At 33.9% G+C, this 12,849-nt stretch overlaps 3 protein-coding genes across 3 annotated transcripts in view; 2 read left to right on the top strand and 1 right to left on the bottom strand.

The window, feature by feature from the left end:
- Positions 1 to 1,425, top strand: part of LOC102599751 (uncharacterized) — a 9,094-nt gene extending 7,669 nt beyond the window's left edge. The window contains exon 5 of the transcript XR_001475104.1: positions 1,182 to 1,425. The gene's annotated coding sequence lies outside the window, so the exon portion shown is untranslated. The remainder of the gene's footprint in view (positions 1 to 1,181) is intronic.
- Positions 1,426 to 1,770: 345 nt separating this feature from the next.
- LOC102599216 (uncharacterized) lies at positions 1,771 to 8,401 on the bottom strand. Its single transcript, XM_006359942.2, has 8 exons — positions 8,232 to 8,401; positions 5,764 to 6,483; positions 4,481 to 4,669; positions 4,254 to 4,345; positions 3,460 to 3,519; positions 3,279 to 3,348; positions 2,846 to 3,049; positions 1,771 to 2,723 (listed from the first exon to the last, which is right to left on the bottom strand). Exons 2-8 carry the CDS (start codon positions 6,442 to 6,444, stop codon positions 2,337 to 2,339), a joined length of 1,683 nt encoding a protein of 560 aa, XP_006360004.1. The 5' UTR covers positions 6,445 to 6,483; positions 8,232 to 8,401; the 3' UTR covers positions 1,771 to 2,336.
- A 2,782-nt stretch (positions 8,402 to 11,183) lies between these two features.
- LOC102598893 (uncharacterized) lies at positions 11,184 to 12,242 on the top strand. Its single transcript, XM_006359941.2, has one exon. It carries the CDS (start codon positions 11,278 to 11,280, stop codon positions 12,139 to 12,141), a length of 864 nt encoding a protein of 287 aa, XP_006360003.1. The 5' UTR covers positions 11,184 to 11,277; the 3' UTR covers positions 12,142 to 12,242.
- The last annotated feature ends 607 nt before the right edge of the window (positions 12,243 to 12,849 follow it).

Here is a 12,849-nt window from a genome sequence, read left to right as displayed (position 1 = left end):
GCAGTCCCACGAAAACGCAAATATCTCTCTATTCTGAAGTCGTATGAACAAACAGTTTAATGCGTTGGAAACTAGACTCGTAGACCTTCGATTCGATAGGTCGTGGGCCCCATAACTCTTTATATATTGGGAGAAAATCTCCAAGACATTTGACCCAAATTTCAGAGAAATCTTAAAAAGGAACTTACGATAACTTCCGCCAACTTTTATTTTGCGACTTACTTAACTTCAAAACTTGAGATACAACCCTTGAACACTTAAAATATGACATACCACATCATTTTTAATTTATTACTCACTCTCTTTGTCTTTCCACGAAGATACGAGTTAATTTAGACGTTTTGAAAAGTCGGGGTGTTACACATATCTCCAGTATCCTTTCTGCGTCACTACTTGATCTGTGAGGTGGTTCAATTTTATAACTGTTTTTTTACAAAGTTTCATCTGATAACCAAATCCCGACAGTCTTTGATTCTTGAATTCAATGTTTTGTTGGCATTTCTTTTCTATCTCCACAGTGAAGAGCATCAAAAGATGCATTGATCTCCTAAAAGCTAAGGCTCTCTATTCCCCCCCCCCAACCTGATGCATCTTGTCTATCACCTATTTTGTTTTTAAGCATAATGTCAGTTGGTTGCTGTTACTTATGTTGTCCACTTGTGAGATTACACTGGTCTGTTGTTGTTGTTGGTTGCTCTGCTTATGTTGTTCACGATATTCCCCAGTTTGTCTACCTGAGTAATTAACTTGTCATCGACCATTCATCTGCGGGGTCTGCCAGTACTAAGTTTTCAACAGTTACTGATATGCAAGATATCATACTGATTGCTAATTTACTAGATGTCATTTTTTCTTATTTCCCTCATCTTCTTGAGCTTGGATATGATGTACTCTCATTTACCACAGCAGTAGAACATTACTTAGCACTATCTTTCTACTGTTTCCTTGAGCTGAGGGTCTATCGGAAACAACCTCTCTACCTTCCAAGGTAGGGGTAAGGTCTGTGTCCACACTACCAGATCCCACTTGTGGGATTACATTGGGTATGATGTTGTTGATCTCTGTACTCTGAGAAAACTATATAAAACAGCTATGCTTCAGTCCCGAACAAGTTGGGGTCGACTATATGAATCTTCACTGATCATGTTTCATCTCGTTGGTTTTTGTAAATGGACTTTCAGGATATCCATGGCAAACGCGCATAATGTAGCTGCCTCTGTGTCCAATTCCAGTTGCTGAAGATCCTATACAAGCTTCTTTCATTTGTTTAAGATACTGAAAGTTTTTGTATACCCTCTACTGAATAATCTTCATATTCTGCAGACTATGGTATATTCTTAATTTTGTTAATCTTTTTACTGATTATGTATCCTGTACTTATTTAAATCCTTGCAGTTAGCATATGGTAGCTTTATTTGCCCTATTTTTTTGTTATCCTTATATCACAGTGTGCTTACTAATAGCCAAGTTATGCACCCAAGGGTTTTACCCAATGATCGATGAAGTGGGTAAGAATCGCGAGAGGCCAAGGTTTAAAGACAATTGTTTTATGATTTCTTTCTATATGTCTAAGCCTTAGTTGAATTACTTGTACTAAATGAAAAGTAGCAAATCACTAGTGAAATAGTCGATGTACACGCCAGCTGCAACGTTATCAAAGAATAAGAAATGATAGCCAAATTATTGCAAAACACCTTTCACTAATATGGAAAAGGCATAATCTCCATTAGTTGCAACTGATGTTACTCTCACAACTGGCTCGATCAGAAATAACGTTCATTGGTCACTTTTCGACCCATATTTGAAAAACAACCACTGTCCTGGAATTTCAAATACCATCAATGACACTCCAAAGATATTAATCTTGTTTGAAGCAATTGCCTAAAGTAAAAATAGTTTCCACTGACCACTTTTCTGAGATAAACCAATATCTTGAAGTTTCACAGGTAGAATTTCAAACTCCACGACAATGACTATTATTCAATTACAAGAGCTGAAAAAGTGACTATTCGTGATTGTTTTCCCATTGCCTCGACTACCAAGAACATATCACATATGTAACCATGTAGAGAAATGCACATACAAAATCTAAGAGCTCAACTGTATTTGGAACTAGGCGCTTTCTGCTTTTTATCATGTAAGCAGAACAAGGAGAATAAAGAACGATGCCCCCTGTAATTTCAACGTATGAAGCAGCAGAAGTGTTCTATCTATGCAGTTATTAGAAGTTATGTTACTTTTTATCTTCCTTCTCTACCAGTTGTGACAAGATAGACAAAATTTTCTGATTCTCATCGCGATGGAGTATTGGAAGACTTGGCATTTCTATGTTTTGATCAGCTAATGACAACATATTTGTCTCCATCTGTTATTATACCTGCAGAATCAACTGACTTCTTGGCTTCTGAAGCATCCTTTCGGACTTGCACGTGCGATTCAGCCTCGTGCTGGAACATCTTCACGAGTTCTTGTAACTCTAGTTTCCTCACCTCGACTTTCTCCTCGGCGAATGGTTTATTTAATCCGAGATAGATCAATCCGATAGCAATCAACCCAGCTCCTAGCAAGACAAGGGCGAGAGAGAAGAAGGCAAATGCATATGGGGATCCCTCGTTTCCAGGAATTCCGTCCACATTTATCCCAAATAGCCCCGTGATAATAGAAAGAATAAGTCCACAACCCCCGAATACCCCTAGATTATGTTGGACTCGAAGGCTCCGATCCTGAAGTAAAAGAATTTCAGAGTAAAAGCTCAACAGGATTACACAGAAGTTTCTGCCAAGCGCATTTACTAGTTATAGAAATAGACTAGTAAATGTATCATATGTGAATAGACTTATGGTACCTGTAACCATGCACGGACAGTACTCTGCATGACATCTTGAATTGTAAATAAGCGGCCACGAACCGCTTCTTGTTCTCCAATCATTTGTCTTGTACTTTTTAGTATTCCTTGAAGCAAATTCCTTGCAGCATTCCCCCTAAGATGTTGGAGAAGCTCGAATACAATCTCTTCTCTTGCATGTAAAGACCACTTTACCCGTATAACCTTGCAGAAAAAAGATAGAGAATGATGCATGGTTCAACTCCGACACACAACATGCTTTTAAACACAGAGGCTGAAATACAAAATCCTCTCAATGATGAAAGGAAGTTTATGGATAATTAGTTGCTTTCCTACATTTCTCTTTTTTCTCATTGGCATTGGCATCGACTGGATTAAGCACATTTTCATGCTTTGAGGGATCAATTTCCTGCAACGATGAAAGTAAAGGTACCTGTGTCGACAGCCTTCTAATCTCTTGATTCAAAATTACACTGAACAACTGCACATCTTCATGGGTTCTCCTGTCCAACAGGGATGGTTCATATGTTTATAATAGATGCCATTAACTAAACCGAAGGCAGCAGAATTTCGATTGCAGCGCAAGAGCAGTTTATAATCATAAGTGGAAAAACCTGTTCATGAACTTCAGTTCAGCTTCATCAGCTGCCCCAAAAATATACTTCCGATATAACCTAAAAGTTTGTGTATTAGTTGAATTCACAATCAGAATACCAAGCGACATTGATCCATAGTGACAAAAATTATAGATGAACTCAGCCGTGCAACATAAATGACAGATCAAAAGCTATCAGAAGTATATAAATTTCTATCATGCTCACAGCATATTGAGCAATTGGAAACTAACAATCAAAGTTGCAACTTCTGACGAAGTAAAGTAGTCTGAACTGTAAAGATTGATCAAAGACAGGAGTCTGGTGGAACAGAAAGCAAAAGAACAACATTTTCACAATAGCTTAATACATTTTAACAAGAAAAAGGAAAAAAGAATGATCCATGTTTAGCAGTGCGTTAAAGAAGCCCACCTACAAATTACACAAGTATTCCTTAAGGTTATGGTATGAATACGATTGCTCGGATGGTAGAACCTATTTCCATCCAAAGCCCTAAGTTCACATATTGGTCAACTTCTATTTACTCGAGACAACTCAAATTTACTGATGAAGTTTAGTATTATTGATACGGTCTAATGAAAGAAAAAGAACAAGAATATGCATCAATTCCTTGAGATGGAAAAAATGTTAAAGGTGAATTGTTGGAAACAAGAAGATATGTGCAAAAGGGCTTACAAACCAACAAGGAGGATGAATTCAAAAGATTAGTCAAATTTTGAGATAATAAGCATGCATTCCTTTGTCTCCTAGATCCGAAAAGAAGTGGGCTGAATGAAACAAGGGAAAATTGACACCTGTCATCCCACCGGGCCAGGCGACAAGCTAGGAGTGCTACTACCTCATGAATTGTTCGCGGAACATTTGAAGACCCCGCAGCAAGTAGTTCCTATGAACACATCATTAAACTGTGAGATGTCTATCAATAAAATGTCCAAGCCTCAAGGTTTTTATTCCTCTGTCTCTAGTAATGTCAAATGCAACATAGACAGTAGGATAGATTTATACATGATCATTGACAAACCTGGACTTCCGCAATACCTATAACATTGATATTTGATGCAGATCCTTTAACATGCAATGAAGTTAACAAGAAATTTTGTGATTGCCATGACCGTATAACAGCTGGGATATCATCTTCTTCAACATAAGGATCACCAACTGACTGCCCCAAGAGCTCAAATAGTAATCCACCAGCAACTCTAACCGGCACCTTCACCAAAAGCAACAAGAAGTGAAGGTTATACAAGCTCAAATTTGTGGACATAGTTTTCACACAGAAATATAACTACCATTGTAGTTAAGAAACAATTCTATAATGTTAAATCCTTTGATGAATTGTCACACCTTCATGTTATGAAATATTTGTTTTCCTTTTACAGATGATCCATGACGCTCTGCAGAGGAATTGTTGTAGCCTACCAGATTTTTCAGGTCCAAATTTAGATCTAGACCTCAACTAAGAGCATGCATAAAAATTAGAACAAATGTTTAGTAAAAGCAAATGCAGTCTCCCATAGTTTGATTTTCCTCCTATTTCCTTCGTAGATATTTGTTGAAAATACACTCTATTTGTATCTTTGGTGTTCTTATCAGAGTTCACAAAGGAAAATTGAGAAGAATCAAAGAAAAATCATGCAGTCTCTGGACACAGCACAAAATACTTTTGTGGGAAGATCCTATATAAGTTGATAAAGCCACTGTCTCTAAATGATTTCGTGCGAGATAAGTAACAACTAAGTAACTCATGTCAAACTGGAGAGAGAAAACAGTTTAACAAGATCAAATGACCAGTCACCAAGTTAAAAGAAAAACTGCAACCTCAACGTTCTTCTATCAAAAATGGTTTTCCGAACCTTAAGCATACCATTTAGCAAGAAAGTTCAATTTACAGCCTGTACTCATTCGACCCCTTCTCTCCTTTTTGCAATCTCAGGAAGAAATATCTAGCATCTTTTGCTGCTCCTCTTAAGAAACTTCTAGAAGGTGCATACAAGTAGGTAGGTGGTGTGGCAAATAATTTTATGACATAAATAATGATTACTTGCATCTCTTTTGTCCAAGCTTTTCACAATTATCAAGAGTCAACCATCCTTTAGGTCATTTTCAGGAACAATAGCCTATTCTTAGATCCTTATAAACTTGTACATCCTAAAAAATAAAAGAAAGGAAACTATCACAATCCAGGTAGGTTATACAATAGGTTAGAGATCCTGATGCTATTAGGAGGAAAAAAAAGGTTCAGTCTTCCCAAAGTTGTTATACCAGTACGGATTGCTTGAGTCTAAACTTATAGAAGATAAGTACCTCATAAAGAAGGTGCTTCATGCGTTCACTGATCAGCTTGCTTTCATCTCGCAAGGCAATACTTATGGCAGGATGTAGCCACTGAGCATTGCTCAACCATGCATTGATGGAAGGGTGACCTGCAGCTACATGACACCACCAAGTTGGTCCAACTGGACTTTGCCAGTATGGAGCTGCAACATCTGCTACAGTGACGTCATCTTCCTCATCACTGAGATCAACAGGCTGAGAGGCCCAACCACTATCAATATGCACTGTTTGAAGCAGCTCAGATATTCTAGACCAGCCTATTGGTATCCAGTAATTACCAGGAGACCTTTCTTGGGACTGATAAGGATAGTCTTGTTGATAACTTTGGCCATCTGCGTTCCTGATGTCAACATACGCAGATTCTGTTGTATAATGAGGTTCTATAAAGTGATCTTTGTCAACATCTTGGGGTGAGACATTACTTGCACCATATTTATATAATGGTGGTTTTTTAGGTTCCCTGGCAGCATAATGTTCAGTAGCTCTTGCGCCATTTGTCTTCCGTTGGCCACGGACAAATTCAAAGGCACAAAGCAGGCCATCTGTCCATAGCTCACTACCCAGCATGACATCTCTGGACAGTTGCTGTTTATGATTCTCTCGGTTCTTCCCATTGTTCATTTTTGCACTCTCATGAGTTACATTACTCATGCCACTTTCCCTTTTCCTGATTCAACTTAGCCAGCATTCCTGAAATATCAGCAATTGATGGACCCAAGTTTGTTGAAAAAGTTGCAAGATGAAGGAAGACAACAAAACAAGAATCACGGGGAAGTGGTATTATCTGAGGATTGTGAATGTGAACATTTTGCCAAGACCAGGTCAGATCTGTACTATAATCTCATGAAACCATTTAACAGATAATTTGGGTTGTTGTCCAATTGTTACGAGCAAAACAAAAGGTTATATAATTATGTCAGAAAACTAAAGGAATTACTAGTACCAAAGGAACCAATGCTGCTGGTAGGAAAGACAAAAACTGCATACCCACTTATAAATCTACCACTTCAATAGCGACTAACGATACATTAAAATCCAAAGGAACTAATGTCACTGATAGGAACATCAGAGACTGTACTACCAAGATCTGCTACTTCATTTCAATAAAAACTACTACTAATGAACTTATAAAAGCTCCCATCTTTCCCAAGTATCATTCGCGATGACAAGAACAGCTGCAAATCATGGTAATTCTTGTTTGTAATAAGCCTAAACAGAAGTGTGTATTGTATTCAGTGAGGTATATTCACCAGCACTTATGGTAGAAGCTATGCACAAAACTTCACAGACTAATTAATTCATCAACAATCTTGATGATTGTCAGGAAATATGAAAAAATCAATACCAGAATAATCATAATTAGAAGAAGACAGAGAATATTCAGCAGGTAAATCATATCAAGATGTGGAATCAACTTTGCATCATACGCCAGATTGAGTAAGTATAAATAGGAACAAATTCACCAAAGTTACATAATTTGCACGTTAACAGTCAGACAGTGATGCTCATGTATAACAGTTCAGCCAGAAATCCTCTGAAATGGTACACTTGGAAAGCATATGCATTAAACAGTTAAAGTTACAATCTTAGAGACATATGCAACAAGGCATTGTCAAGATCAAAGGACAGAACAGAGAATAGAACGACTGAGGTGCGTTTGGTATGACAGGAAGTTTTCGGTGAAGAAGTCATTTTCTTGGGAAAACATAAAAAACAAAAAAGTCATTTTGATGTTTGAGGAAGTCATCTTCCTTAACACTGTCCAATTCTTACTTCGTATCACATTTTCCAACCAACACTCTTTTTTCATAACCAATAAATCCCGAAGGGTCATTAGGGCACAGATTGATATGTTGTGTCCTTAACACTAGAACAAAGCACAAGGAGCTTTGCTCAGACCAACAGGTACATATTATTATTATCAACAATCTCACTCCAAATGCTCTTACAAGCACTATCCAATATCATCATCTATATTGTCCATTCACCAACCAAACACCTATGTTGCTCAAACTCTTCAAACATGCTGACGGGTGTATGTCAGATCCTCAAAAAACACACTATTTTTTAGAGAATCGGACACGGATATGACATTACTATTGAAGAGTAGGATCAACATAGCCAAACACTAATAAGTGAAGCCAACACCTATTTTCCTAGAAAAAAAAAAAGGACATTTTTTCCTCGACTAATTCCAACGAATACCTACCACCTGCAACCTCCCACCAGTAACACGCACCAGGTACCATGGGATATTGTAACAAAGTGTTACAAATTAGAATCCCCTTCATGCTAATTGCTAAAAAGGGTATTTAATCCCGGAACCAAAATTGAAAATTTCTTTCAAAATCACCCAATTAAATCAACTATAAACACACATTCTTCTCAAATTCGAGCTCATTTCCATTTGTAAACACAAACGATTCAAGAAAACTTACCAGTAATAAGCCACCGACTGGCCCCTTCAACTCCAGTGATTTCTAGTACTAAGTTATATGAAATGGGTGTTTGAAAAAAACGGTTCTTTGATGTTCAATCAAAACCTAAAATGCTTCCATCATACTTGCTGAGAATCTCTGTTACAATCCTTTCTCCTTTGTATCATATGGCTAAACCAAGTTATTACGTATTGTTTCATAATATATTTTTTTATTTTAATGAATATAATATTCAGATAAATTGTATTATTTTTTATTACTATAATAATTGGATTTTTCAATCGTTATCTAAAGATAAATTTAAACGATACGATAGAATAATAATTTAAATAATAACAAAAATAAATATTATATTACAATATAATACGACTGATAACAACTATCCAAAGAATGTGTAAATCATGTTATTTTCCAATTTAGTTTTTTCATGTACCTGGAAAAACTATTTTATTACATAAATATTCCTATTGTATTTATTAATTCTCACTCGTAATTTCAAATAATTACGTATTATTTCATTATTTATTAATTTTATATCAAATTTCAAGCCAGATACATTTAGATATATGTAACTTTGCTACTATTAAATACATTCTAAAATATAGATACATAGGGAGAGGCAAGCGATAGAGAGAAAAAGACGAAAGAGATGAGAGAGAATACTGAATTAGGTGCAAGGCGGGTGAAAGAGTTTGTATTTCTCAGACACATGCGGATCACAATTCATTTTGAAATACGAATATAGAGAGATGAGTGAGAAAAGATGTGTACCCTGGATGCATGTGAATCCACTTAGATAACTGGAACAAAATTTTGATCCTCATATATTCAACATACATGTATTTGAATATATCAGATACATGTATCTGGAGATCGAAACTTGACACGGGGTTTATTACTCATTAAAATGACAAGCATAGTATAAAGCATCAACATAAGTAGTGAAAAGATTATTGAAATTCTTCTAGTAATATCGAGTTTGAGTTATTAAGAATAAAAATATTTTGTTAATAAAAGTGTCGCCTTCAAAAATAAATCTTTGAATGCACGAATTCAAATTTAATGTACAAACTATCACCCCTAGATCCTTAAAAGGAAAAGAGATTATATTTATTATTATTATCACCTTTTCTTTCTCCCTTTGCTTATTTTGAATTACTTGACCAAGTAACTGTCGATCACAAATAAAAATAATTATATGTTATTATAGTCTCTTCTAATTTATTTATTTTAGGACATTTTTAATGCATCATGGGCTAAAATTCACCTAGTGATTACTTATTACTTTACTTTACTTAATATTTTAAAAAAAGGAATATAAATATGTTGAAAAAAATTCGTGCTACTTTACTTTACTTAATATTAAAAAAAGGAATATAAATATGTTGAAAAAAATTCGTGCTAGTCGGAATTTAGAAAAAAAATTAGAAATTTCTTTAGATTTTTCTAATCGAATTAAGAATTCACTTTAATACTCCATAAATATATTGCAACCAAAAATTCAAGAAATTGACACAGTACGAATCAAAGTCGTGCCTCGAAAAAGTCAATACTTTTAGACAACAAATTATTGGAATCTTTGATTCGATCAGGAGCGTGATCAGTAGCAAAATATAATACTAGACACTAGTATCCTAAATTTAATTAAACTTTTCAAGTTAAATTCAGTTTATATATTAATTAATTAATTTTCTCATCATTCACGATCACTGGGTGGGACTGCACATACTATATATTACTATATTTTTGCTAAAATAATTGCTAATTTCATAATCAGTAATTGTCGTTCCTTACAAGTTGGAATATATATAATTTGAGTATTTAAATTAAACTACTATATATATTAAAAAAATCATTTGAGTTTCTTGGAATGAATAAAAATTTGTAGGGAGTGCTATACCAAATACATTAATTAAAATGTCTTACTTGGTTTCGCTTTTTATTATCTAATATGTGGAAAATACTTGCTTTTATTAATTTAAATTCATGTCATGTATCATTCATAAAGAAAAAAAAATGCTATACCTATCTTGAGTTTCTTCATTCTAACGGAAATAATTTTTTGAAATTCGAATTTTTTAATTAAAAAAAAAAAATCTTATTTTATTCGACATCTATTGATGGTTATTGTTTAGTTGTTATTCATGATTAGTTTGACACAATTAAAAAATATATTTTATAATATTGATCAAAATTACATAGATAAGTATAAATTAAATGAATGGAAAAAAAAATTGAACATGTCAACATGACACAACTCACCAATGTCTTGCTAGTATTTAAATCATTAAATGGCATAATAATGTTATTCAATTATTGTTCTATCATGTACGTAACCTTTTGTGTGCCACAGGATAAATCCGTTTTTGTGTAATAGCTTATAAACTATATCATATATATAATCTATTAGATAAGTTTGAGCGATGAGCTTGATCGAGAATGCATTGACATAAAAAATTTATCTCTGACATTTCTTATGGAATACCATCTGCTGCATCAACTCACTCACTCTAACGAATTAATTTCTCATTATATTTTAGCATGTTATAATATAACATATCTTATTTTTCAAATTATTACTGCACTCCACTTATTATGAATGATTACTTTTATTTATTTTTACATGATCTAAAATAATTATATATTTTTTTTCGCACCATCAGTAAAACAACTATAGTATGCCCAATGAGATCCGAAAATGATAAATATATATAAATCTCATCTCTATCCTCTGAATAAAAAGAGATTATTTTCAAAATAGCTTTGACTCGATTTTATTTTTGTACCATCAATGTATGAAAAAAGTTAAACTTCTAACCCCTAATTTATACCCAAAAAGTAGAATATTTTTAAATGAAGTTGATAAAAGGGACCCTTTATCTATTAGCTTTAGTAGCCACTCATTGTGTCCTATATATATGTAAAATAAAACTATATAATATCCCCTTCTATTCTTCTACTATTTTCTAACTTCTTTGTTCTTTCTACATTAATTAATCTTTCATATATTGCATCTTTTTTTTTTTTTGGTTATTTCTCTCCATATATGGAAGAAATTAAAAACCAAAATCTCCTTCAACCTCTCATACAAACAACCAACACAAACTCTTATGAAAATGACCACAAAATCATCTCTTATTCATCAAATACAAGTATAATTCTTAGACTTGTTATGGTCATTTTTGTAGGAATAGTCTCCTTATGGGCAAATTATGAAGTTTCCAAAGGTTTTTCCATAACTATTGTCAATGAAGCCATTGAGGGTACATTTGCAAATAAGCGTTTCGATCTCTTTTACGTGTCAAACGATGAAGCCACTCGTTTAGTCCTAAGGACTAGTAAATTCGTTGAAAATATTCTTTACCCTATCAGTGATCGTCAAGATTCTGGTCAACCAGGAAACAAGAAGCAAGTCAAACACGTCATCCTTCAACTATCTAGTCGGAATTTGACTAGTCCGATCATTGTTAAGTCGTCTCGAGATGACAAGGATGTGTTTGTTGTATATATAAGTCCTTCAATTTTGGAAGGTCCTAATTATAAGCGTGATATGTTTTTGGCGTTGCAAAAAGGTATGGCGCGTATATGGCTATGGGATGGTCGAGGTAATGCCCCGTCTAGTCTTGTAAATGGCATGACTGAGTATATTACTAGTTTGGCTAGTTTATCTGGACGTGTTACGTCTGAATCTAAATCAGTCAAGTCATTAAAATTAAATAGGAGTTGTTGGAAGAGCAAGGATAAAAGGACTATAGTAAAGTTATTGAATTATTGTGAGGGGAAAAAAGAAGGATTTGTTAGAAGATTGAACAAAGAGATGAAAAATGGTTGGCATGAGAAAATAATTGATGATGTATTAGGAATGCCAGCTTGGCATTTATGTGAAACTTATAATAAAGAGATACTATGAATAAGTTTGTGATCAGAGTAAATAATTCTATGAACGAATGAATCAGATCAATTGACAAAATGAAGAGATTTGTATAAATAATATATTTTGTCGTTATTTTAGGATTTGATTCTTTTGAGATTATTATTTATATAGTTGATAGTTACTTCTGAATTTCATCTCTTCTATGGAATTGGACGTGAGAGTTTTTTTCCTCCATCACCTCATGAACAAAATTATTCCAAAAAAAAAAATATTCTGCAAATGAATTATTAAATTTTGTAAGAGAATATAATATTTTTTTGTTGAGTCGATTGATGATCTATTGAAAGATGCATGACAAGATAGAGGTAAAGAATTTGTATATACACTATATTCTTTCAAGTTCACTTGTCGAATTACATCAAATATGTTATTATTATTGTGTAGGAGGATATGATGTTTTTCTTGTACTGATCGATGAAATATTTCTGATCACAAGATAGGAATAAAATTGTCTATATATATTTTTATCTTCTTCAGAACTTCGCTCGTGAAGTTATACCGAATATATTATATTATTGAGTAAGAGAATATGACATATAATTATTTGATGGAAATATAACCACATGCCCCTAATAATGAGTGCACCAAACATAAGAACATGGCTATAAATGAGAGAAAATGAAATGGGGTTATGGAATTTATTTTTTTTTTTTTAATTTAGAAAATTGGAAAAACAATTTATGA

This window comes from Solanum tuberosum, unplaced genomic scaffold, assembly GCF_000226075.1.
Source record: "Solanum tuberosum cultivar DM 1-3 516 R44 unplaced genomic scaffold, SolTub_3.0 scf00312, whole genome shotgun sequence".
In the NCBI taxonomy this organism is placed as follows: domain Eukaryota; kingdom Viridiplantae; phylum Streptophyta; class Magnoliopsida; order Solanales; family Solanaceae; genus Solanum; species Solanum tuberosum.
This window is presented reverse-complemented; position numbering and strand designations above follow the sequence as displayed.